At 41.9% G+C, this 27,233-nt stretch overlaps 1 protein-coding gene across 8 annotated transcripts in view; it reads left to right on the top strand.

Moving 5' to 3' along the window:
• The window catches only part of NTM (neurotrimin), a 935,659-nt gene that overhangs the window by 535,623 nt on the left and 372,803 nt on the right, over positions 1-27,233 (top strand). For 4 of the 8 annotated variants that reach the window (XM_053203850.1, XM_053203853.1, XM_027036934.2 and 1 more), the window contains one exon: positions 3,265-3,349. In XM_053203850.1, coding sequence (XP_053059825.1) covers positions 3,265-3,349 — 85 coding nt within the window. Of the gene's footprint in view, positions 1-1,702; positions 1,722-2,250; positions 3,350-27,233 lie in introns of those variants that run through there. The other 4 variants (XM_015082689.3, XM_027036936.2, XM_053203852.1 and 1 more) reach the window with 3 other exon arrangements.

The following is a 27,233-nucleotide window of genomic DNA, read 5'->3' as shown; positions in this document are numbered from 1 at the left end:
CATAATAATGAAGTGGTAGCAGACAAAATGTATTAATAAAGCATCTTCCACCTTAAATGGATTTCTAAGTATTTTCCTGTAGAGTTAATCATGTATGTAGGTCCCTAGGGAAGGCTGGTTGTTGTCATTATCCACATTCCCAGATGCAAAAACTAATGCTCATTTGTACCTACCTGGGAATTAGATGCAAGAGCCAGGACTAGAATTTATTACGAAAGGAATCTTCCCTGCCATTCCCAAGCCTGCAAGGAAATGACTCCATAGCCCAGAATGAATCCCTCTCCCTTCCTCACACTGTAATTATTTCCAGCTGAGGTAGTGAAGATGTGTGTACACAGAAGGATTGGTAGGGGAGCATGAGGGGTGGGTAAAATTGAAAGATGGATATTATTAGAGGTAACTCGTTGGCTTTAGGGGAAGAACAACTCCAAATTCAGCAGACTGTAAGTCAGCAAATACAATCTCACACTTTACTTCTTATAGGGTCTTGCAAGAATGGACTGGTGCAGAGAAAGATTTTCTCTTTTTTATTCTTTCAAAAATATAAGCAACACTCTCCCGCTCTCCATAGATGCATAGATGCCATTTTTTTTTTTGCTTTTGCTCCCCACCCCCCGCCCCGATAGTAAAGTCATTTGTTGCAGGCATAAGTTGACAATTGATTTTTTTTGGTGCTATATATCAAAGGGTCCCTACTGGCCAAAAGTAGCAGGTGGGTTTCCCTGAGAATTTAATCTCAGGAAAAGTCACCAGAGGAGATGAAGAAAAAAATGGCCCTAATGATGGATTAATTGAGATCTTCAGTGTAAAGTTGCTCAACTTTTAACGGTTGACCAGTTTCTGGTTAACTATTAAAAGAAAAAAAAAAACACATTTGCTCAGTCTGTCTTTGTTACCCTGGAGTATGGATCCTACATCTGCAAACCCTATCTCCATCCCTACCAGTCTAAAGTAGGGTGAGGCAGTATGGTGGGTAAAATGCTTGTTTTATCTCTGACACATATGTTACCTACATGCAAGTAGTGGTTACAACCTGCAAGGTGTAAGGACTTTTCTGGCACTGGGACACTTATAACGTATCAATCATTTTGGTGTTGGCTAGGTGGATTTGGGAAAGAACATCTTTTTCTGTTATTTAACAGCTATTGGAAAACAAAACAAAACAAAACAAACAAAACAAACAAACAAATAAACAAACAAAAAACAGATTCCTGGTTGTATCTGATAGAAAGTTGAGGGAGAAGAAACAAAGTCACTGTTGGTTGCCTCTTGTCTAAGCCCAGGAAAAATCTGGGTCAGTGTAGAGGGCTTAGATCTGGAAGTCCCTGAGGAGAAAGCATGTTAGCATTACTTAGCACAGCTGTGTGGGTTGGGCTGCTCTGGGTTTCTCCCTAGTTCAGGGGCCAGGCCCAGGAAGGGGAATGCACTGCATTCTTTCATAGCTGGACTTAAGGGAGAAATTTAAATGTAGGTATACAGGGACCCACAGCAGCTAGAGAGAAGTGACAAGAACTGAAGCAAAACCAGTTTTTCCCTGGGTTTCAAGAATTCGAAAAACACACCTCTTAAGATGATTTGAAATCAGCTCTGCAAGATTGTGAAACCCAGGAAACTTGGGAGTCCGCAGTATAAATAAAGCAAGTGGCTCACACTCATTCATCTGAATGAGCACTTTTGCAGGGCTAGCATCTTTTAATGTCGACAAAACAAGAATAAAGAATGTAAGTTAGTGTCAAACTTGACCAAAATTTTGATGCGATTTTGCCACTTTTACACACTAAGAGACTTCTGTGATTTTGCATTTATTTTATATATGGGAGATCTGTTTAGAAAGGTGGTGTTGAGTCTCCGGTGTTGGAAAGTAGCTTCTGGGGGGGGGGGTGCTGGTGGTGTGGGCGACTATTGAATAAAAATGAGATTATTCTAAAGCATCCTCCAACACTCTAAATTTACTCTAAATGCTAATGGAATTAATCTGATAATTTTAAAGGTGCATGCATGCATGCTGCAGGGTTTTCCTTTCCTAGTTAATTAGTTTGTGACCCTTTTTAAGATGTCTTGGGTTTATTAAGATTGTGAGGTAACTTTGCCTTTCTTCTTAATTTGGAAGTCACAGCTCCTCAAGGGGGTAAATGGTTAAACTCCTCGCCTCGGCTGGTGCACTGCCGCGGCGCGGCGCGGCAGGGGTTAAGGTGGGCGCCCGCGCCCGGAGCCCCGCGCCCGCCCGCCAGGATGAGCGCGCAGTCCGCCCGCTCGCTCGGCGCCGGCCCCGGAGAAAGTGGCGGTCAGTGATGGAGCTGCTGCCATGACAACCCCGGCGGTCGGGGCCCGCGCGCGTCGGGGCTGCTCCCGGGAGGAAGGCGGCGCGGAGGCCGGGGGCGGCCGCTGAGCGTGGCGTCCGCGCGGCTCCGGTGCCGGCTGCGCCTCGTCTTCCCTAGCCAGACAGCCAGCGAGCTAGGGGCCGCCGCGGTGCGCTCCGCCGGGCCGCTCCTGCCTCGGCCGCCGCCGCGGCGACTGCCTCCCCCGAGACTGGCCGAATCGCAGCGGCTGCAGAGCGCATTTCGGCTTGGAGGAAGTTGACCGAGGCTGCTGCCGCAGGATCACCGGGTCCGGATCGCACGAAGCCCGGCGGAGCCGCCTCCAGCGTGCCCCACTTTCCATCTCGGCTATTGTTACGGATTGTTTTTCTCCTGGCGATCTTTCCTTTGAAACTTACAAAGAAAGTGTTGGATTTCCCCTTGTTCGAACTGAGGAATTGCAGACCACCTCTGGGGAGCCGGATCTGACCCACCCCCTGTCCCCTTCTGGTACCAAAGTGCTTACTCCACTCCAAAGTGCCATGTCAGAACTGCTACCGGGAAGAAGGGGCTCTTGAGACGTGCCCACACCTTTGCACCTGCCTTGCGCTTCCCCTTTCTTGGCCGTCTTCCCCGGCCGAAGCAGCACCGAGGAAGCACCCCGTGGATGTCCTCCGTGGAAATTGGTTATCCGAGGCCGGATTCGGGGGAGGAATATTAGACTTGGAGGAGTCTGCGCGCTTTTCTCCTCTCGCGCCTCTCGGTCGCTGCTAGTTCACTGCTCGGTCCCTGAGCTCGCTCCTTCACCCCACCCACTTCCTGTGCTCGCCTGGGGGGTGTGTGCCTTGCAGCTGCCGGAGTTCTGGGAAGTTGTGGCTGTCGAGGATGGGGGTCTGTGGGTACCTGTTCCTGCCCTGGAAGTGCCTCGTGGTCGTGTCTCTCAGGCTGCTGTTCCTTGTACCCACAGGAGTGCCCGTGCGCAGCGGAGATGCCACCTTCCCCAAAGCTATGGACAACGTGACGGTCCGGCAGGGGGAGAGCGCCACCCTCAGGTAGGGAGCTGTCTTTCTTCTATGAATTAACAATGATTTGTATGGGTTGTGGGGGGAGAGGGGCAGGGGTGCAGGTGTGAGCTCTGGCGCAGCTGGCACGGAGGTCGCTGGTTCCTTGGGCTGCACGATTCATGGATGGGGAGCTGAGTGCTCTGCCCCGGGAACGTGGTGGTGTTAGGGAAACGCTCAGAGGTTGGGGAGATGAGCTGTTTCTCCAAAATTGGCCTCCTTGGCTCAGGACTTGGTAAGCGTGAGGGGCGGCTAAGACAGGGAGTCACTGAAATTGAGGACAGTGGCATGGACACTGTGTGTGCCCGAACCTGGTGGCCATGGTGACTGGGGACCTGGCTGGGGCTCAGCATGAACAGTCATCTCTGAAGTTAATGAGTCCCAAAGGACGAGTCTGGCTCCGTTTGAATGCCTTCACTCTGCCTGTGCCATGGGGTGTTGCCAGTGGGCTCCTGTATTCTGGCAGACCTGATGTTTTGTCCTGGGCTTGACTGTGTCTGGGCTTTCCTGGGGTGCCTTCATGCCATGAGCTGGTGGGCAGAAGGACATGCTTTTTCCTGTCGAAATATGGCTTTCTGAGATTGAAGTCCTGGAGATGAGTCTGATTTGTCCATGGAAAACATCATTTACTCTGGTTAGCTGTTCCCTCTTTTTTTTTTTTCCCCACTAAAATGGTGTGTGCAAAACTCATCTACTGAAAAGATAGGATATTTCAATGTTGAGTTGGGTCCTGATAGGTTTCTGGGGTTAAGGCTTACAGAAACCGAGGAGGAGAAGAATCTTGGCTATGTTTTGTGTAAGATGGGATGAGTCTATGTCCCTGATGACCCTGCCTACTGACTTGTTAACTCAATTTCCAGTGTCTAAGAAATGTATCACTCATGAGAGGGTAACAGAGAATTAGTGATGATAATGGGAAATCTTACTCTTTAGAGAGAGTCAGCATGAGGCAGAAGTTAAGAAGGTTCATATGAATAATCATTTCTCTGCCTCTCTTTGATTTAATACTCTCTCTTACTTAAAGTTTTCCAGACTGGGCTACTGAGCTGACTCTAAGGCAACATGGCAATATTCCCATGCTTTGCATTCAAAGATTCTTAGAAAGATAATCGTGGTACTGGTGTCCATTGTTTTACCCCTGGTGACTGTTCTTTTAAAATTGCATTGTTTGTGGATGGTATGCTTAAGGGAATATCCACAGGATAGAAAATGTCGAGAAGGGGGCTCTGGCAATACAGAGCTGACTTGTCAGGACATTGCCAAATGAAGTGTGTGATTTAAGGACATATGTAAGGCCTACAAACATCCCGTGCTCCATTGTCTTTGAGGAGCTAACCCCCAAAGCCCCAGTGAACTCCTAGTTACCCATTGGCTCAGAAAACCCACCTCTTCCACTAAGCCCTTCAGCAACTACTTTGGACAAAGGTTAAATATCTAACTGCCTCCCACCCCAGAATTACTGTATCTGCTTTGTCAAGGGATGTCATGGAGCTCTAAAAATGTTGTGATTTCAGTCTGCCTAAAAAAGAAGTGCAAAAATGAAGCCTTAACACAATACGATGATGAATTTAGTGTTCTCTGGATGTTCCCTTTGTCCCTAACCTTAGCTGCAAGGAGTGGTCCCAAAGAGATGAAATAGAGACAGTCTCACATGGAGAACATTTTAGAAACAGATGGGATGGTATTTTCAAGGAGAAGGTGGAAGGTAGTCAGCTCTGTGGAGATTTGGAGATAAAGAAATAGCAAAGGGGCCTTATAGACAATTGTCCCATATTGTAATGGGGATCATTTGAAGGGGGGTTGGATGAGCCAGGATCTGGTCTTCAGAAAGCATCTTCCTAGTCTCATGAGAATTAAGACTCTCTAGAGAGTGGCTGAATTTGGCAGATGTTGAGCCAGGGCATGGGCTTTAGTTAGGAACAGCTTCTACTTAAAATTGCATTATCATGGACTAGCTGCTTCCCTTTCTTTATCTTTCCCTCCATGCCTTTCTTGCTCACTCTGGGCTTCCCTGTCCCTGTCTCTTTCAAGTGCTAATGTTTCTTTGCATTTTCACATCTGCTCTGGTCTTATTTGGGTGTAGAAGGAGGAAGTGGAATATGATGGGGCTTCTTCTCTAGACCCAACACTGCTGTGACATAAAAAGACTCTCTTAGAACATCTCCTGCCATTCTGTGCCAGCCCCTGGGACGAAATGTCTAAGTGACATAAGGAGGAAGACACTTCCAGTGGATGGAGCCTTATAGGGCAGGGATTAGAGGAGCTAGGATGTGACTGACACTGACCCACTGGCTAGGGCCTGATTTAGGATGTGAATCGGGCTGCAGGTGTATCAGATGACCTGCACAAAGGATGCTCATGTTCTGCAGGATAACCTTCATTCTTCCCAGGCTCTTATGCACTAGAACAAGCAAGGTCCGCCATGCTGAGGTGTTCTTTTGTGGAGTTGGAGCCTTTGAACCCTCAAACACAGTCTTTGTAATTTGGTGTGCAAAGAAGCAAATAGGAATTTCAGAATGTATTTTGTTTGCATAAAATTTGCTAAGTTTGCAAACCTGATTCTAGATTGTTGTAGTGCAGTGTCTCAGGGCTCTGGAATTTTGTTTTTTTTATTTTTATTTTTTGGAGTTTTTCTTTCTTTTTTGTGTATTTATGTGGATCTTTTCATTTTATTTCCCTCTTTATCTCCTTCCTTCCTTCCTTCCTTCCTTCCTTCCTTCCTTCCTTCCTTCCCCTCAATCTCCTTCTCTCTCTCTCTCTCTCTCTCTCTCTCTTTCTCTCTTCTTTTCTTTTTCAGCATGCAACTAAGCTACACAGAATACAACTAGGGAGGCCTGGAGCACCTCCGCTCTGCCCTGGAGAGCAACCATGTCCACATTGCTGTGGGTGACGCTTGTAGTTTACTTCTCAACCAGCAGAGGACTTTTTGCTCTGATTTCATTTTATTCTTTGTTCTCGCCAGTTTTATTTTTTGAAGATGTCTTCTAGTCCCCAAAGAATGAATGCTTCAGCAGCAGATTCTAATGTGAGGAAACTTTTAAAAATGTTTTATTTCATCCAATTAGTGTTAACGATCCTTGTGGAGGTATTGGGAAACCTTTCACCCGAGCCTGCCATTGATAGCCTGAAAAAAATCGCAAACAATTTGCTATCACCCACCCTTTCTGCCCTCCTGCTGATAATTTGTATGCATATCTTTTTCTAAAGGTGAGGTTATGTAGAACAGGATATACCATAATAATAGCATTAACAAAGGTTTAGAGAGCATTTGCTATGTGTCAGGGAGGAGTCTGTTTTTCATAGCATCTTCTCTGTCATCCAGCTTCATAACATTAACATTTAACCCTAATAGAGACCCTGTGATGTAGGTGCTATTATTATTCCCATTTTTCAGATGAGGAAATTGAGGCATGGAGAGTTTACCTTGTTTGATTAAGTTGTACAGGTAGGAAGTGTTGAAGCCAGGTTATGAGGCAGTAGTAATAATAATGTTAATAAGATGAATAGTAGTGTCAATGATTGGTCAGTTACTGTATGTGTTAAATAGTTTGTATACATAGTAACATTTAATGTTTGAACAACTCCCTGAAATAGACTTAATTATCCCAACTTCATTGCTATGGAAGCTAAGGCCCACAGAGGGAAATTTAGGTAATATCACACAAGTAGTTAAGTGGCAGAGCTGGAAGCTGACTCAGGACTCTACTCCCTCATTTTAGACACCACACTTTCCCTGCTGCATTCTGTGTTCTAATTCCTTGCTAGTACTTACTGTCTCCTCTAGTCATTTTGGCTTAGACCCTTTCCTGCAATGATGTTGAACCTTCTATGTTCTTTCTCCTCATGCAATAGGGAACAGCTAGTTGTTGGAAAGCAGAGATCGTACCTTGTAATGTCATGAGCACTGTGTACTCCCAAATGTTTATGGAACAGATAAAATGAATAGAAACTAAACAAAAATATCCCCCAGCCTATATTCAACTTATTTCTTTACTGCATTTTTCCATCATTTTACTTTAAAATACAGCTGTGGTCAACCAACAAAGGTTTATTGAGTGGTTCTTACATGAAGGGTTCTGAACTGGGTTTTGGGGTATAAAAAGGCATGAGGCTTGGATGTCATACTCCAGGGCCTTAAGTCCAACTCAAAAGGCTGGGCTGTGGACAAAGAGGTAACTTACAGGTGAGGCAGAGTGTGCCCATCAGGAAGTGGGTAATGTGTGTGCATGTGGTCAGAAAAGAGCATCCTGTTTCCATGTGGGGTGGGATTCTCTGTAGAAATGCTGAGGAAAAAGTGAGGAGCAGGAGAGAGCTGAGGTTCTCAACTATGTGGATGTCATTAATTGGAGACCTTTTGGGGCACCTAGGTGGCTCAGTTGGTTGGGCGTCTGACTTCGGCTCAGGTCATGATCTCACAGCTTGTGAGTTTGAGCCCCACATTGGGCTCTGTGCTAACAGCTCAGAGCCTAGAGCCTGCTTCAGATTCTGGATTCTGTGTCTCCCTCTCTCTGCCCCTCCCCTGCTCACACTCTGTCTCTCAAAAATGAATAAACATTAAAAAAATTGATTGGAGACCTTTCACTAAGTATCCACCTATCGTTTGGAAGTTCTGATGAATGTGTTTTGTGTTGTCATAGATTCCCCCAATAAGGTGACAAGTAGTATAGTGAATTATTTCACTGGGATCATCTGCAAAGTGAGTATCAAAAGCTAAGTTGTACCTGTTGTTACATGTCTAGAGTGTAGGCTTTGCCACTGCACAACGTTGAGGTTTTGTTTTTTGTTTGTTTGTTTGTTTTTTTAGATGAGTTAAGAAGAAAAGATCTGAGAAATGTATGAGATTGAAGTTGGATTTTGCCATAGCAACTCCATGGAATAGCGCAGAAGAATGTGTTTTTGATACTTGAGGAAACCCATGGAGTCCCCGTCTAAACATAGGAAGCTGTAGCCCTTTATTCATATCATGTGAAAAATTTAGCATTTCACTTGATAGCAGATGGATTCTCTCTTTATCCCTTCAGCTACTCCATTGTCTCTTGAGGGCAAAATGATGACTTTGTCATGTTTGTATCCCAGCATCCAGCACATGACTTAGCCTATCATTTTTGCTAATAAAGTCTGAATGTCTGTTCTGCTTGTCTTTCTGCTGTAGACATCCTGGCATTTTCTCCACCTCATAAAGGTAGAAAACGAATTCTTGCTACAGAGGCCTTCTATTTGTGCTCATAACTGTTGGGGATACCTTACTCTAGATTTTTCCATGGATAGCTATTTATCATTTTGGTCTCAGCTCAGATGGAAACCCCTCACTAAAACCTTTCCTGACACCCAAGGTCAAAATAATCCCTACCACCTACACCAGTCTTACACTGGCATTTCATCTTGGATTTTTTTTCTTCAGATAAGTCATCCATATCTGAAGTTTTCTTATTCATATATTTGGTTATGTGTTTATGATTTGTCTTCCCCAAATGGACTTTAACTACAGAATAAGTACCTTCTCTTATTCAGCACTGTGTACCCAAGGTCAGGCAAATAGAAGGCTCTTAGTAAATGGTTGTTGCGTGAACAAATGAAGGAAATCTGAGATCATTGCCTTCTTCTCCTTGCCCTTCTCTGTCCTTTTCCCTTAGTTGTCTTGTGTTGTTCTTGCCCTCGACATGTTACTGGCTCACTGTCATTTCTGACTAGTCTGCACAGATGTGTGAGGTTGCCCTTGAGGAAGTTACAATTACAGATAAGTAATTGGGCTGGTGTCTTTCTGTCAGGGACACAGATGGGCCACATCATCTGTTGGTTATTTCATAGCTGCACCCATGACACTTGTCTTCTTTCTGCCAGGTCACTTCCCTATCTAGTCCTTCAGCCTTTGAAGAGGAGCTCCTCTCTGATGAGGTGTTTAAGCCCCGGTAGACCTCAAGGAGATTAGCATTTTCAAGATGAGGAGGGGCACCAAAATGTACCTTTCTGCCCATCCTTCTTTCTCTCTCTTTGGAGTTTGCTAGCAATGGTTGTCTCGTGGTGTAACTATTGATCCATTCTTAATGAGTTAACTGCTTCAGAATAACAGTGCCACTCAGGAACCATGTGCTGTTCTGATTGTGTTGCCTCCTCCCAAGATCGACCACTGTGTGCTCACCTCCGGGGCTTGCCAGGGATCCAGCCGGTGGACTGTGGCTCAGAAGAGCATGGACAGATGGAGTTGTGGAGGGAGGCTCCTGGAAGCATACTCAGCCTTTTGAGGAGCCAAAGACTAAAATGGGAAAACAAAAAACCCAACAGAGCATGGGGCAGAAGGAGAAAGGTTTATGCCAGTTGTCATAGGAGCCTGGCAAGGGGCACCGAGGGACAGCCTGGTTCTCCAACATTCGTCACCTACAATCATAGGTGCTTTGCAGAAATGTTGCTTTTGTCTTTTGAGTTTGAAAGGATTGCAGAGATCTGTTTCAACCACCTGGTTTTACAGATAATGAGATAGTGATCATAAGTCTTGCACAAAGATGCCTTCCGGAAGGGTGAGGTGGAGCTGACATCAGCCCATGATTCCTCACTTAGCTGTAAGCCCTAGTATAGGGCTACCTGTGCCTGAAAGAAGGCCGCCGTTTCCTACTAAGTGCAAAAGTGTCACACTGACAGCATCATGACAGTCAGCAAGCATTTGTCACCATGCTTGGTTCTCACTGCTGGTTGTGTCTGGCACTGAAGTTTGTATTCTTAGCCTTCTCCACCTCTGATTTCATATAGGACAACTGTTTACTGTATCAGGCTCCATGCTAAGCACTCTACTAATTTAGTCCTCATAGCCTTATTTAATCCTCATAGCTGCTCTAGGAGATGAATGCGATTATTATTCTGATTTTACAGATCAAGAAACCAAAGCACAGAGAAAAGTGAGACATTTTCCAAGATCACACAGTCAGATGGTGGCTGAGCCTGGGGCTTGGAACAAGTTTTATCTGACTCTAAGCTGTTTCTCTTTTTGTACCACAGGGCTCTTCTCAATCTATCCCTTCTTTGCTTCATTACCATGGTGTACTCCTTCTAGAAACCAGGTGAATTTGGCTTTTCCTCCTTTTCCTGAAGTGTAAGAATCTCCTTTCTTGAAGTATTTTAGGAATGGAGTATGGGAATGTTTAAGCTTTGATGGTGTGGAGACACAGAGAATGTCCAGCTGGCCTCTACAAGTCCCTTCTCATTAGACAACCCTAGAATCTCCATAGTTTTTTCAGAGTAAGTCTATTCCAGGTTCTTCCACCAACCTTTTCCTTCAGATCAGCAGTCTCGGACTCTCGTAGAGAGTTAGCAAATCATCAGACATTGCCATGTATTACTCTGGCATGGGATATTGAACAAATCAAGGTAGAAACAAAATTCTATGAGGATCCCACAAGCCAGTGTATCTGGCTGTTCTGGCAGTGGGAAGCAGAGTGGTGAAACCTTGACCTACAAACTTTCTTAGTTTTTCTAGAAGTAGGACCATTGGCATCTCTCAACATGGGAGAATCTTGAAAACAATTATAATTAATGTTAATAGTGTATTTATTCTCTTAGGTTCAGAGTTTCCACTGACAGGTAAAAATAACATTATCCTTGTATTATTTGACGTTACTTTTCTTCCTTGGGATAAGGTTGATGGGTTCCCACTATGTGTAATAGATTACTGATAATAAATAAACAATACAATTAACTTCATATAGATGGTCAATTAGTACTACATTTAGGAACTCAAGAATTACTTGGGTTTAGGGCACAATTTCCAAATTGCATGTGAGCAATGATGAGGAGGAGAAAATAAGAATGTTTTATGGAAGCACAATTGATAGCGGCAAAGGTCTCCAACAAACAAGACCATACTAACTCATATTCTAGTGGAAGTGGTATGCTAGAAAGAAAATGGATTAGGAGATAGGATTCTGCTCACCCTGACTCAAGCACTGTGTCTGTGAGCTGTCAGGCAAAAGCTTTTAATCTGTCAGTATAAAGAGGACAGTTATTGCCTACCTCAAAGGGTTATTTTTGGTTAAAAAGGAAATACACACAAAGTTTAGTGTATAACTATTACTCTCTTTCTCTCCATATGTATATACATATTGACACACACACACACACACACACACACACACACACACACACACATATATATATATATATATATATATATATATATAATATTGACACATTTGGAAATTTTCATTATAAACTATGGCAGTTTAAACAACCATAGCTACCCTTTGATTGATACACCATGTAATGCTTCTGGAATGTCTAGAATGATAGGAATGCCTCTCCACCCACACGTAATTATACTTTGGTGTTTTCTCTACACATTTGTTTAGATCCTAGGACTCTTCTTCAGTTCAAATAATTTCTTGCACTGTTTTATTTCTGACAGGGAGTGAGAAGAAAGGTATTTCTTTATTTTTCATAACAAGATTGTTGCATAGCAAGTTGTGACAGTTCATGGCTCTGAAGATGAATTTCCTACCAGAAAAAAGCCATACAGAAAGCTCTGTAGAGGCAGGTTCTCTGAAACAAATAGTGGGGTCAGGAGTTCATATGCAGATTTAGGATTGGTAGACTTTTTTCCTTGGGAGACTGATTTTTCTGTGATAATTCCACTGGAGTCAACAGACAAATAGAGGTAGGGATGCCCTAGCTTGGGCCAGGGTGGGGAGGGGATTAAGCCCTTCTAGCTTTAATGTTCTCTGATTGTAATTTTTCCATTCATTCACATCTCCTGTGCAGTCAGAGGCCAGCTCAGGACTTGCACAGTAATAGGGAAAATTGAGAAGGAAGTCTTTCTGCATTTGGTAATTTTTCTTCTGTCCAAGTCTGGGGCAAGACCCTTGCACCTGGCATTAGAAATTGACTGCAGAAATCACCAATGGAACCACAAAAACAGTCCTTTTCACTTGAAACGTATGCCATGGAGCTAAAATTAATTGAAGTTATAGATAGAAGTCTCACCCTTTCTGCATCTGGCTTTCTCAAATCTCATTGATCATGTGGCTTGTTTTTTTGGGCTTATTTGGGCATATTTGGCCAACTTGCCCTCTTCTCAGTGTGAGATGCTTTGGCTCAGAAAGCTTTTGGGATTTAGATTTGTCTTATAAAATGAACATATGAATTAATCTTACAATCTTGCTGATGGATTTTTTTTAAATAATAGAATTTTTAATGAAAAAAGCATCAACCATTAGACTGATGGAAAGTGACAAAACTGAAATCAACAGTCAGATAAAGCTTTGTTGGCCACATGTTGGCAAAGGAAGATATGTTTGTGTAAAAATAATTTCTTGGTCTTCTCTGGCTTTCAAACAGGCTCTAATGGAGAGGATGAGTGGAAAAGTGCACTCACACTCAGAATAAGCATCTTTGGACAAATTTACTTGTCAGGAAAGCTCAATCCATAATAGTTCTAAACAATCAGAAGCAATGAGGAAGAAAATAAGATAGAGAATACATGCAAATTCTCTTTAATTTGGTACAGTTATTATACATAAAAACTGGAAAGGGTAATACTGTGGTGTGGGTTGAATCGTGCTCCCTACCAAAAGAATAAAGAAAAAAAAAAGAAAACAAAAGATATGTTGAAGTCCTGACATCCAGTACCTCATAAAGTGACCTTACTTGGAAATAAGGCCATTGTAGATGTAATCGATGAACTTAAGATGGGATCATGCTGGAATAGGTGAGCCCCTAATCTAAGACAGCTGGTGTCTTCATAAGAAGATGAACATAGGGAAACACAGAGGACACACTGGGAGAATGCCATGTGATGATGAAGGCAAAGGTTGGAATCATACAGCTGCAAGTCAAGAAATGCCAGAGATCGCCAAAGAACCACCAGAAGGAAAAGACAAGGAAGGATTCTATCCTACAGGTTTCATAGGGAGCATGTCCCTGCCATCACCTTAATTTCATACTTCAGGTCCCTTGAACTGTGAGACAATAAATTTCTTTTGTTTTAAGACATCCAGTTTGTAATGCTTTGTTATAACAGCCCCAGGAAATGAATACACTAGGAGAAAGAAATTACAAAGGAAGAGTTCTCTTAAATAATCACCACCATATAAAGGACCACTGAAAAGCTAGGTTAGACCACCCCATCACCCACTGTGACACAAGCCACTGCAGTCCATAGAGGAGCAGTCAGAGCCCTGAATGTTCTTGGCATGGCAGTTCCTATCCTAGTCATGACCCCCCAGGCTCTCCATTACAAATATCTAGGAAGCTGATCTGGAGTATAACTGTACTCAGAGCTCATTACCCTCTTTTTTTCCTAAGAGACCATCAGGACAAGACCTGTAGTTCCCACTCCTCAGTTATCTCAGTCACCTCAGAAGTCAAAGCCCACTCCTCCACCTAGGTCATGTATCATCGTCTAGATTTTTATTATTACCATATGGTCTTGTACTTCCAATGATCTGAACCAACTGCAGACTTCCCTCTAATCCTCCAAACCTTCCTATTTACTATCTTACAGCTTCATGATCCATCACCAGCAGAATCCCTATGTTTCCAGTCTTTTCCCTGAATTTTCTCTTTTTCCTGAGTTGTTTCCATTCCTAGAGTCATGTCAAAAGAGACTGTTTTTTTTTTTCCTATGTACTGCTTACTATGAGCCCTAAAAGTTGGATAGATATCCTCCTTGCTACTCATTGTGACTTCTGTGCATTCTCTTTCTGGCTTTCTCAGAATCCCTAATCATGTCAGCATGTGGGCTGTGAGGTTACATTACCCACTGCCATTCTTGCTGCAGCCTTCTGCTCTTCCCTGACCAGTCAGTCTCTCCTGCTGGAGTTCCAGATCATATATCCTAGTGTTAATCCACAGGTCCACTTTTATGGCTCAGATATTTCAAACTCAATGCCTCCAGCCAGAGCTCTTGATGCCAGCCGCATTTAACCCACCTCCAGCCACCAACTTGATCTTCCATCCCTGTCTGCCCCAAGCCCTGATCTTAGGAATGGAAGCCACCATTCATTCAACCACTCAGGCCCAAGACCCAATAAATATGTATTATTTTTTCTTTCTCTCTTATGCTTCATCTAATCTATCAATACATCCTATTTGTCTTTACTTTTAAGATATATCTTGAATCAGACCACTTTAACCATCTCTAACACTATCTTTTTAGTCAAAACCACCACCAACTCTCACCTGGATTATTCCAGTAGCATCTCATCTGGTCTTCCTGCACCCCTTCTGCTCTACCAGAGACCATTCTCTACCTCATGGCTCAAGTTTAAGAACATTGTTCAAATCATACCACTCTCTGTTCAAAACCCCGTGGTGGCTTCCAGTAATATTTAGGTTGAAATACAAACACTTCAATGGTATAAAAAAATGTTTTATTGCCAGTGCCTAGGTAGCTTACTTGGTTAAGTGTCAGACTCTTGATTTCACCTCGGGTCATGATCTCACTGTCTGTGAGTGTGAGCTCCACGTTGGCCTCTGCACTGACAATGCAGAAACTGCTTGGGATTCTCTGTCTCCCCTCTCTGTGCCACTCTCCCTTCTTGCATGCTCTGTGTGTCTCAAAAGTAAATAAATAAACTTAAAAAAGAAACAACAACTCTTTATTACCTGTTGCCTGCCTACCCCTCAGAATTTCCCTCTATCACCTCTGCTCCACTCACAAGGATGCAGTTCACTGAACTTCTCTGTTGTTCCTTGAACCCACCAGGTCCATTCTTGCCTGTGGAAATGCTCTTTCTTCTGCCAGGACCCACCACAATGTTGTATGGCTGGATATTCATGACATTCGTGTGTCTGCTCAAATACCCCATCCTCAAAGAAGACTTTCCAGACCTTGCTGTTTGAGATAACCATACTCCGGCCCCCACTCTCCTGTGTTTCCCTACCTAGGTTTAATTTTCTTTATCACCCTTAACACTCAGAAAATTCTGTTATTTATTCATCTATTATTTATTTATGGCCTCTTCCACTAAAACTAGGGTCCCTAAGGCGACTGACTTTATTGCTCTCATTTATAGTGGCTAAATTATGGTCTGGAACATGGCATATATTAAGAAATAGTTGTGGAGTGAATGAAAACTTTATTAGGAATAATAGTAAGCTGCTAACAGTGAAAATTATTTATCTTTTATCAGAAAGAGGGGACTTACATATATATCTGAATTGGCAGAAGTTTGGGTGTTCCTAAACAGAGCTCAAAAGGAGTGGGTGTGATCTAGCCTTGATTTTGTCTTCCAGGGCATTGAGTGGGATGGGAAGTTGATGGGGAAGTGTGTCAGGGTACTGTGACACACTTCATAAAATCTACATGGGCAGAGGCTAAAGGACCTTTAAATTTCCACTTTCACAGGAGGTTTTATAGAAAATCTAATAAACACTTGAAAATAAGGACTAGTTTCTGGTTCCAGTCTGATCACCGTGGCGGGGTGGGGGAGGGGGGAGGAAATAGCACTTAGAAATCAGGCTATGCGCCTCACTTCTAACATATTATTCCATGTATATTATGTCCCCTATGTTTCTTTTAAAACTATTTATTAAGGGAATTCTACCTTAAGGCTACCGAGCATGATGATTGAGTAGAGGGTCTGGAGCCAGGCACCTCCCTGGGTTCAAATCTTGGCTTTGCTACCTCCCTGTTGTGTGACCTTTGGCACATTGATTAACCTCACTGGGCCTCAGTTTTGTGGTTGTTTGATAATAGAAGTGAACCAGGAGGGAAATAGGGAGTATTTAAGAACAATGCCTGGCACTCAGTAAGTGTTAGCTTCATATGGAGGGGGAAGGACAGAGCATGAAATGCATCTGCTGTGGGCAAATAGTATTCCTTTGAATCGAGTGACCCCAGGTGCCCCAGTGGAGGCTGATGTTCCTGCAAGTCCTGCACCTCTGTGGTGGGCTGATTTTGAAGAATTTCAGCAAAGGTCATTGTTTTTGGAAGGTGAATAGTGGTTGTGGGCTGGAGTGACCCGAGTCTCAAGCCTAGCTCTGTCACAACTCACCATGGGATGCTGCTAAGAAAATTAGTGTTTCCCTGTTTCCCAGTTTCCCTGCATCTGAAATGAGAAGGCAGGGCCTGACCCTACTGCTCTGTTCAGTTCTTTACATTTGAGGAAGAGATTGTTAGCTGTTCAAAAATATATAGGTTGTTAATCTTCTTCCCTGGACACAAAGCTTGACTCTCATTTCCCAGGCTCTTTTGAATTCAGGTGTGGCCACGTGACTGAGTTCTACCCAGAGGAATGTGAGCAAAGTTATGTGCGGATTGGCCCATAAAAATCTCCCATATGAAATACTTCATGCTGTTTCTCTTTACGCCATCTGGATGTTGATGTCCAAAATTACCTTGGAAACCCATGTCCTATTGGGCAGATGCTTCATTATCAGCCAAGTCATTGAATGTCTCCACAGAGCAGGGCTTCCACACCCACCCCACCAGCTGACCCAGAACCTCATTTGTTAGATTATCGCATGAAGGAAAATTACGCTTCCATTGTGGTAGGCTTCTGGGATTTTTGAGTTCATTTGTTATAGTACCTAGCATTACACGATATAATTCCACAAAACTATTATAATTCCTATTTTCTGATATCAGTTGCATAGAGATATACAGAGTTCTTAAAAAAGTCCAAACTTAAGCACTTATTAAAATTTCTTGGCAAGCTTTCTGGTGATTTTTATATGTGGCTGAAAGTGGGAACCATGGCCTTTTCAAACTGAAGCCTCAAATGTTTGATTTTCATTTGCTTGACTCTTTACCTCTCTGAGGCAAGTAAAATGTCTGCTTTACAGAATATGTGAAAACCAGTGACAAAGAAAAATTTTACCTTGAAGTAAATTAGCACATGTCCATAATGGATACGACTGGAGACATACCGTAATTAGTGAAAATACTTCTTAGATGACAAATTGCTCATTAATGGCTGGAGGTGTCTTACTTAGTGTAACCTTTTGTGCTAGAGATATTCCAACACTCAGTGTTTTAATTGACACACAGTAAAGAGACAGATGGGATGATTCGTAAGCTTTTTCTTAAAAATGTTGAAGAAGAGAGAAAACCGCTGTCAGAGGTTACCTTTTAGAAGTGTGACCAGGTGGTGGGGTAGTCACTTGTGCATTTGAGTAAGGGGAGAAAAGAGGTCAGAAAGGGAAGGAGGAGGGCAGTTGTGGTAGGAGATCTGCAAGGAACAGAGGCAATGAAGACACCTAGAGATTTAAGGTGGCTCTATTACAAGATTTTGCATTTCAGGGGTCAGGAGTCTTGTCTTATGTTCATTGCTGTCTCCAAATGACTCACAACACCTGGCACATAATAGGAGCTTAATGCATTGTTGGCGAATAAGCGGATGAACTTCCTTATGTCACTTCAACACTACTTCCTCTGTATCTTGTACATGCCAGGCGTTGTACTAGGTACTGAGTTTCTTTTTCACAGAATGATTTTAAGTGAAGGGAGACTGGGGCTGCAGCTTGTATGAAATGTAAAAAAGAGTGTCCTCTTCCAGCATACAACTTAAACAGACTAGTTAGAAATAGGTGCCCTTCCTCCAGTCTGACAACTCAGTCCCTAGGCCTCTTGGTGGGATAGACAGAGATGTGAAATTTTAACTCCCTCCATCCAGCATTCTTGAGCAGCACACAGCTTGTGTGACTGTACTTGGCAGGTCCAGTTTTTACTAAATAAGTAAGTAGACAAACAGTACTTTGTGTATTGGAAAGCACTATGCCAGAATTTAAAATATGGGTAATGGACAGTACCTTGGGGTGCAGGGAGAATGGTGTTTGCAGGGTGGTCAGGAGCATGGTATGATCCCTGTAGGAATCAGCAGGAAAAACATTCTGGGCAGATAAATCAGCAAGTTTCATGACCAGTTGAAAAATGAGCAGTACTAAAAGGAGGCAGTCTCAAAACTGAAGATGGTGTAATGAGTAACAAAAAACCCAAAAACCAAAAACCAAAAAAACAAACAAAAAATCCCACAAAAAAACAAAAACAAAACAAAACAAAACAAAAACACATTTGGGGCCTTGAGTGTCAGCAAGCTGTAGTATAACATCCAAATTAAGGAGCAGATATTGATAGCAGCACAGATTTTAGGAGATTAGAAATAAATACAAATCCCACATAAACAAAGACAACACCTGTGTTGATTTTCTTTGCTGTGTATAGTTTCCACGTGGATACTGTCTGGGTTGTTACAGCTCTGTGGTTCTGTGTCAGCCAATATTTGGTGCCTCGCCCCCCCCAAACACATCTAGCCATATGGGTCTAGTGTTTTCTAACTGAAATGTCATCCTTCCTTGGTCCATTATGCTTTGTCATTGCCATTTATCACATCTGAAAATTATAAACATTGAAAATCTGCATAATATCCAATTTGACGTTTTACCTGTTGCCATTTCCAGGATATTACATTGTGAAATTAAGCCGGCATTTTATGATCCTGTGCGGATGTGTGTGTATGTATAAGCAGACACATATTTGGAATTAATGGACTCATAGAAATCAGAGATGGATTAGACCTAATGAGCTGTTCAGAAGAATTATTTAGCGCATATTTCATATCTCTATTCAGTAATCAAACCTACACACTGCATATGCTAAGAAGGTGAGGTTTTTACATTTTTTTTTTTTCAGTCCTTGGATCATCTCCATTTCTGCCTGAAAATTTAGCGTTGCACCCCTAGAGCATTTTGCACCAACTTTATTAAGCATTCAGTTTGACATTTCCCTACCCTTAGGGTTATCTTTGGTATTGAAAAAATAGTTGCTTTGCTTGTTACCATTAATGTATCATTAGTAATTGGTGCTGGGTTCCCAGGATCCCACCAGGATGCTGGGCAGCTCAGAGCAGGTGGTGGGAGTCATCAGAGACTCAGTCCTGCCCCTTCCCCAGGCCCTTTCCAGTCTCTGGGAGAGACAAGCCTGACTTTGAGCATGTACTGAGTGGAAGACTTGGAGAGTTAGCCTAGATGAGAGGCTATATTCGAATTTTTATCCAGAGCAAATGATTTCCCTGCTGCCTTCTGTTTTCACTGAAACTGTGCTAAAGCTGGTGACCTTCCTGCTGAATGAGCACTGGCTCTTGGTTATCGCCCACTCTGGTTTATATTAGCCCTTCAAGCCTTAATTTCCAGCAGGCCTTCAAAATTCCATTCACAACAAGGTTTTCTCTACGAACTAAAAGGGGAAATGAAAGGCGAGATGTTTGAGAGTGTGGAAGTTTAACCAGAGAAGGACTGCATTTTTGAAGCTGTAACAGAGACATGAAATTATGGGAATTTAAAGGAAACCTCGGGGGTGGGTTGACACATTGTCAGCTTCCCACAGGCAGATGCCTAGCTTCTAAATGTTCCTTATAGCTTGTTTAAATATAATATATATTATATATATATATTTAATATATTTAATATTTGATATTATATACATATACATATACATATATATATATATATATATATATACACTCAACTCTTGTTGGTCTACATAAAACATGCTAATTGAGAATTATTCTGTAGTGGGAATAAAGAGACTCTGGAGTTAGAACCTCATTTGTTAAATTATTAACCTCTCTGAGGCTTTATTTTCTTATCTGTGAAATGGGGCTAAATAACACCTTAATACCTACCTGACAGAGTTGTTGGAAGAAACAACAAAGCATAGCATCATTAGCAGTGTTTAATACAAACCTTTGTGTGGGTCATCTCATTCATCATCATAGTTATTTATGATAATTGTGTAAGATAACTTGTAAAATCTCAGCTATTGTGCTTGGTGTATATTAAGCATTAAACATGTTATATTCTTTCATAGTACATTAAATTAGCAATAAGAAAAAAAAAAGGTTAAAACTATTTATCATGGATGGAAGATTGATGGAAGACAGGCCGTCACATCCATGTTGTGACTCTTGCCCGGATTTCCAGACACAGACCTCTCCTGTTACTCTCGTCTGTGTTCTGTCCTACTACAAAGGTACCCTTAAGGTGCTCCAGCATATATTCTCTGTGGCTTACTTAGCCTGGTTGATTTTTCCACACCCTTCTCCCCTATTCCTTGTTTCTCCCCTCTCTCCCAGGCCCAAGTCTGGTAGAAAGACTGAAAACAGCATAATCTCACCCTTGATCTTCAATTGGAACAAACCTCTTATTCACCCAGATTCTCATAGTTTGTTTATGACCATGCGTCGTTTGCTCAAAAAAATAATTATTCAACACCTGATAACAGTGTCAGATAGTGATGCACACTCCCTAGAAGAAAGCAAGCAGGTAAGGGAAGGGAGACATTAGCACCTACTAATTTTAAGGTTTTTTTAAAATTTATTTTTATTTATTTTGAGAGAGAGGGGGGCAGAGAGAATCCCAAGCAGGCTGCACACTGTCAGCACAGAGCCCCATGCAGGGCTCAAACTCATGAATTGAGATCATGACCTGAGCCGAACGCTTAACCACTAGCCACCCAGGCACCTGGAATAAAATAGGTGCTAATTTTAGACACTCCCCACACTGGTTGGGGGAGGTTTTTCAAAGGTGGGGCTTTTGAGTGAAATCTGATGAAGTGAGGGAGTCAGTGTGTGCACATTTGGGGAAAGATGTAGCAGGGAGAAACACGGCAAATACAGAGGTGCAGAGGTGGAAACATCTTGGCTTGCCCAGACTGTGGAGAGGAGGGCAGAGCCAAGGCCAGGCCACTTGGCTGCAGTGACCATAGTGACCGCTTTGGATTTTATTCTTAGAGCTATGGAAGCTACTAGAACAGTTTGATCATTTTTGGGTGCTATGTATTATTTTTTCATTTTTCTGCACTTTGCTATTATTTTCATGCCCTACCCTTGTTTAATTTTAAGTTTCTTGAAAGCAAAGACCATGTTTGATTTGTATCTGTGTATCACTGATTGGACAGAGCCAAATCCGACTAAATGAACCTCCTCTGAGCTCCCACAGTGACCTGAACCACCCCATCTAATCAGCACTTACCATAATTATGGAAAAGCTCTTTTTCTGTATGTCTTTGGTTAGGCTCACACTGGTTCACCAAGAATGAAGCCACTTCCAACTGTTACATTGTGAGGATTTGGAAATTCCTTAATGGATCATGAAATTACCCAGGAGTACAAATGCCTTGACTTCCTTGGATGAATAAACAGTCTACCATCCCTAGACTTCCATTTTCATTTATGACTGAAGGCTCAGCCACACTGCTAGGCCCTTGTTGCTCCTGGTCTTATGATGGTTGAAATCAATAAAATGCCCTGAAAAAAATGATCTATAATAAAAGCTTCAGCAGAGACTCATAAACTATTACTCTTATTTCATTTAATTAAAAAATTGTTTCATTACTTAAAAAAAAGTAAATAATTACTGTTCATTTGGCTTTGTTATGATTGCCTTAGTGCTATATTGTTTAACCCTACAGTGTATGCGTATGGCATTTTGGATCAGTAATTACTGCTGAGTTGCAGATAAAATATTAATTAAACATACTCCCATTTTTAAGGAAATATTTACACATAGCTCCTGTTGAAAATACATTTTGAATTTTTCTGTGAACTATTTTTGTCCCCAAGTTCTTTCCTAATAGAAATTGGGAATGGTTGGGACAAGTAGTGATGAGGTTATGGTCCATGCACTTGGGCAGTGGTGAAGATCATGTGTTACTGGTTGCCTTTGATTGGTCCTCTTTCCTCTGGGAGTATAGACCTGGCTCATACTAGCCGCTCAGTAAATGCTGATAAAATGTTTATTTCAGTAGCACAATATTTCCTGTATACTGGGAACAAAATATGTATTACTTTCCTTTTATTATGAAATATTTTATATCTCAATATGTCTGTGATATATCTATGTATAAAAACATAACAGATTGATCACCTGCATGCCTTGCACCTACTCTAAGAAGTAGAACCTTCCATTAGTTGTGAAATCTCATATGTTCCCTCCTTTTTTTATACCCGTCTCCTCTGAGGGGTTGGCCACTACCCTGAACATTTTTATTCTTTCCTTTTTTTCTTTAAGGCTTTACCAAATATATAGATATTCTTAAATAATGCATTGTCTATGTTTGTTTGCTGATTTCTTTATATTAAAAAAAACATTTTATTTATTATACTGTAAATGTTCATTTAACATTATGTATTTTCTAATAATTTGAAATTAGTATCTTACTGAATATGGATAAGGGAAGAACTCTAAGTCATTTCAGATAATTAAATGATCTACAACTCATCATTCAAAAATGGTTCAGTGCCCTGTGAATGTGTATGTATGCACACAAACACCTGCTAAAAATATACACTGAAAGGCTCAAATATCAACATAGTAATGCTCATAAAGTTTCCGAGTAGTGGAATTATGAGTGACTTTGATTTTCTTCTTGTGTTTTCTATAATTATTAAATTTTTAAAAACTAGTTTTTATTTTTATGAAATCAGGAAGAAGTCAATGTTATAAAACCTAATAAAGTGAAAATAGGTTACCGTTTAAACCCATACTGCTATGATAAGTCTTGGGGCTTCCTGCACACATGCTCCCATGTGTAAGGCATTGTACTACACACTGTGTGGGCTACTGGGATATAGAAAGCATAGCTCCTGTCCTTGGCCAGCCTCCAGTCTGGCCAGGTAGAGAAAGCTTCAGAACCAGCACCTCAGAAAGAGATTGGAATCTATGGCACTTGCCTGTTTGGGATCCCACTTATAATCTGGGAAACGGGCTTGTGGGTTGGAGAAGCAAAGAATGGACACTGTGGGGTATGGGGAAGAAGGCAAGAAGGGGCTAAGTCTGTGAGGGCTGGGGGTGATTGGGCTGGCAAGGCCCGAATATGACACTGGCCTAGAGCAGCACGAGGCCACTAACCAAAGTTGGCCCATTTCTGATGACAGGGCAGCAGAGCTCTGGGCCTCATGACTGGTTCCTCCCCAGGAGTTGTGCCTGGCCTTGTGGAACTTCCCTTCCAGCAGAATGAGACAGACCGTGAACAAAATACATACAAAATATGGCATATAGGAACTGGTAATACATGCTATGAAAAAGAATGAGTGACAAGTGTGGGAGATAAGAGGATGAAGGCCACTATTTCAAATAAGATATCTAGACAAGGCCTAGTTAATTACTCTTCACTTACCTATGTATTTTAGATTTTCTACAGAAACATACAGTCTTTTGACAGGAGAACAAACACGTTAGAAAAAAAAAAAGCAATAGTTTAAGGCAAAAAATACAGTGGTTTAAGGCAATGTATGCTTTTTGTTCTACATCGGGGTAAAGAGATTGTACAAACAAGCTGCGTAGGAAATACGCTTTAGTGTCTAAAACTCTTTACAGCCAGGATGTTGATCTTCATTTATCATCCAAATTCTTTTTCCTCTATCTTAATTGCCCCTGTCAGAAAGAATAAAAAATGGAAACACTTTGTCCAGCTTCATCACAGAAAACCTGTCTCTGATCAACAGAAGAGGAAAAAGGAGATGGTTCTGATTATGGTGATTATTCATAACTTAATGAGCACGCCCTTATCACCAGTGGGCGAGGCAAAGAACAGGTCAGGATTTACACCCTGCCCTCAGGAGGTTTCTGGAAGACTGCTGAGCAGCCAGTATGGGAGGAGTAGAGAATGGAGGCTGGCTGCAACAGCCAATCCTGAGGCAACTTTCAGCCCTGAGGCCTTTGGAACCAAATTGCATGGAGCAGTTTAACTGCCCAGACACTCAAAGCCTCTTAAAAGCAATGGCCGGTGAATAAGCCAGAAGTCATAAATAGATCAACTAACAAGCAAATAATGGAATTAATAAATAGGGGAGCAGCACCCGTGCTGTGAGCACCCGCTAGATCAAGAAATGTCAGCTTTTCTCTCAGCTTTTCCTCCACAGCGCCAACTGTCAGTAATTTAACTAACATTTTGTAAATAAATGTGGCTCTCGGACAGCTGTCAGCGCGCCTGCTATAAACACTCCTTTTGTCACTGAAAGCTGGCAGTGGTGCACTGTTTCTCCTGCAAGTGTGGCCGGCACTGCCAGTTGGCTCCTGGGCCCAGGACTGTCACTGGAAAGGCATGGAGACCAAAGGCAGAAGCAGGTGTGGCCCCAAGTCCTGGGAAGGCCCTGCTCTTCCAGACCTACAAGCTTGACTGCTGCTGGCTCAGCGCTCCCCTTACATGTGGCCAATTTGTGAGTCACTGCGTTTTCTTGCCTGTCCTGTTGCCCAAGTTCCACCCGGGGACAGTTGTTTAGGTTAGGAATTCCATACCCCCAGTGAATTTGCTTTTCCTTAAGTAAGAAATTCAATTATCCAGGTCAGAGAGATACTGAACTTGCTGTTTTCCAGTCCAGCCACTAGATGATTATTTGATGTTAGGACATAGCCAGATTCTGCTCCCTCTTTAGTTTCCTCCATTGCTGAAGACAAATGACTCTGGACTGCTCTTTGACTCTACCAGGCTTAATCACTGAGTTTTATTAAGTTAGTGCTTCCATGTACCCTGTTTCCCTACGAGGCTCTTTCTCAAGTATTCTTAACCTATACCCAAGCAAAAGCAGAGCAAGAGGAAGAATATTTCTTAATATAACAGTCCCAGGGGCAATAAATTTGGGTTATTGTAATATATATAATATAGCTCCATGGAGAGAAGGGTGTACTAGGTAATTAAGTACTCAGGATATGTTTAGTAAGAATAAAAATTCTAACAAACCTTTACTGAACTCTTTCTGTTGGCTACGTTCCTTTTCCGCATGCTTTACATAGTATCTCACTTAATTTTTAGAGATCTGCGATCATCCCTGTTTTGCAAATGAGGGCCAGGAGTACAGAGGCTTTGAGGAACATGCTCAAGGCTTTACGCTTAAAGTGTGGCTGGATGGGGTTTTGATCCTAGGCAACTAATCACAAGGTCTGTGCTCTTGGCAGCTGCACTGCATTTCCCCATTTGTAGTTACCCTGTGGGCTGCGTATAGGATTTCCAGTTTTAAAGAAGTTAGGACTCAATCAAATAAACCCCACACTGAAACTGAGGAAGCAGCTTTGATATTTTTTCAATGAATAAGAAGGCTTTTTATAGTTATTATGGCAGCCCTTCAAGAACACTATTCCCTGGAGGATATCCTAGCATAATGTGTCAGCTCAGAAATGTACTTAACCTCACTGATAAACTAAGAATAGCAATTAATAGAAACTGATTTGTAGGGATGTTTTGAGGATTCAATAAAACAGTCCATATTAAGTATTTAGTGGTACCTGGCATAGAGTAAATATTAATTCTCTAATTGAAATATTTATTATGTGTATATGATGTGCCATGGGTTCTGTGAATAAGAGAGATGTAATGTGCTCTTGGAATTTATATTCCCTTGAGAAGATATAGTGAACAAACAGACTTACACAAATATATCAAATAGGACCAAATGTTGTGATCTAGGCCACCTGGGTGGCTTCTGTAGATTGGTGGTTTAGTGACAGTCTCTCTGAGAGGAAGTGACATTTGAGCTAAGATCTAACTGGAGAGAAGGATGTGAGAGTAGAGCTCTCCAGACAAGGGGAACAAGTTTTCTGTGTTGGTGGAAGAGAAAAGGGACCATTGTGTAGAAGCAGAGCAGACAATGGGGAGAGAGATGCAGGAAGAGGTGGGAGGGGTAAGATGGGCAGAATTCTGAAAGCCAGGTAATGAATGGATTTGGGTCTCATTTCATTATAAGAGAGGAAGCCATCAGAGCATTTAAAGACAGGAGTGTCAGGGCCTGAGTTCCTGGGTTACAAGAAAATGGTGCTGGGTGGCTATTTGGGGAATGGTTACAAGTCTGAGAGGTGTAAAGTGTGATACCTGTAGAGATTGTGCAGAATACAGGTGAGGGATGGCAGTGAATTTGACAATGGCAGAGGCAAAGATTGAGAGATGCTGACAGATATATTTGCTGGCTAACCAGACTAAGCTGACAGAGCCAATTAATATAAGGGTGTTTAGTGATAGCAATCCTTGTGGTCTGTATTATTGTAAAATAAAATGATACTGATGGTTTTATTGGATTATCATTATTGAGGAATTTAGATGCATAATAAATTATTTACGTCTTGACAAAAGCACCCAGAGAATTCTTTGTCACATTACTACTTTGAATCAAACATAGCTATTCTGATATGGAAAGTTATCACTCCCTACCTCTCATACTTAAAACCCATTCAGGGGTGCCTATTTTATTTATTTATACTGTCTTTACCTGCTTTACTTATGAGATTGAGGTCAGTATTAAATAATTAAACAGAAGGAGGAGGATATGATAGGGGATTTAGTGAGGAGAGGAAAGTAGACAGTAGAAGATTCCCTGGCTTAATTCACCAAATTCCCTCTGCAACCCTATCATTTACTCGCAGGGCCAGATACATTTTCTGTGGACCTGGTTTCATCTTCCATAGGAGAATATTTTAATTAGGGCCTCGTTCTCTACTCTTCTTACTGGTAGAGTTTTAGTCCAAAATAATAGAGGATTCTCAGTCCTAGATTCAAGCCCTGTTTCATGCAGAACAAGGAAAAAAGACTATGCAGATGAAGACAGTGACATATCTCATTCTTTAATAAAATACTGGCACTCACTATCATTAATACTGATATTTTGTTCTTATGCAAAATCAGCATTAAAGTACCAGTATTGTAATTTTGCTCAAGTATTGCAATAACTAGGAGTGATAAAAAGAGAGGAATCAAGGAAATCATAGCTATATATGCATATATAGAGAGGAGATTCTTAAATATCTCATTAACTCCTAAGAGTGTCAATATAAAAATTGGTGTTCAGGATGATGAATCTGAGGCATCAACATTTTAAAATATATTAAATTACATTCAGCATACTCAGTCTCCTAAGGCATTGAAGTGAGACATATATTTTGAGCAATTTGTCATCAAAGTTGG

The sequence above is a fragment of the Acinonyx jubatus genome, chromosome D1 (genome assembly GCF_027475565.1).
Source record: "Acinonyx jubatus isolate Ajub_Pintada_27869175 chromosome D1, VMU_Ajub_asm_v1.0, whole genome shotgun sequence".
Lineage (NCBI taxonomy): Eukaryota > Metazoa > Chordata > Mammalia > Carnivora > Felidae > Acinonyx > Acinonyx jubatus.
Note: the sequence above shows the minus strand (reverse complement) of the source record. Positions and strands in the feature narration are given on the sequence as shown.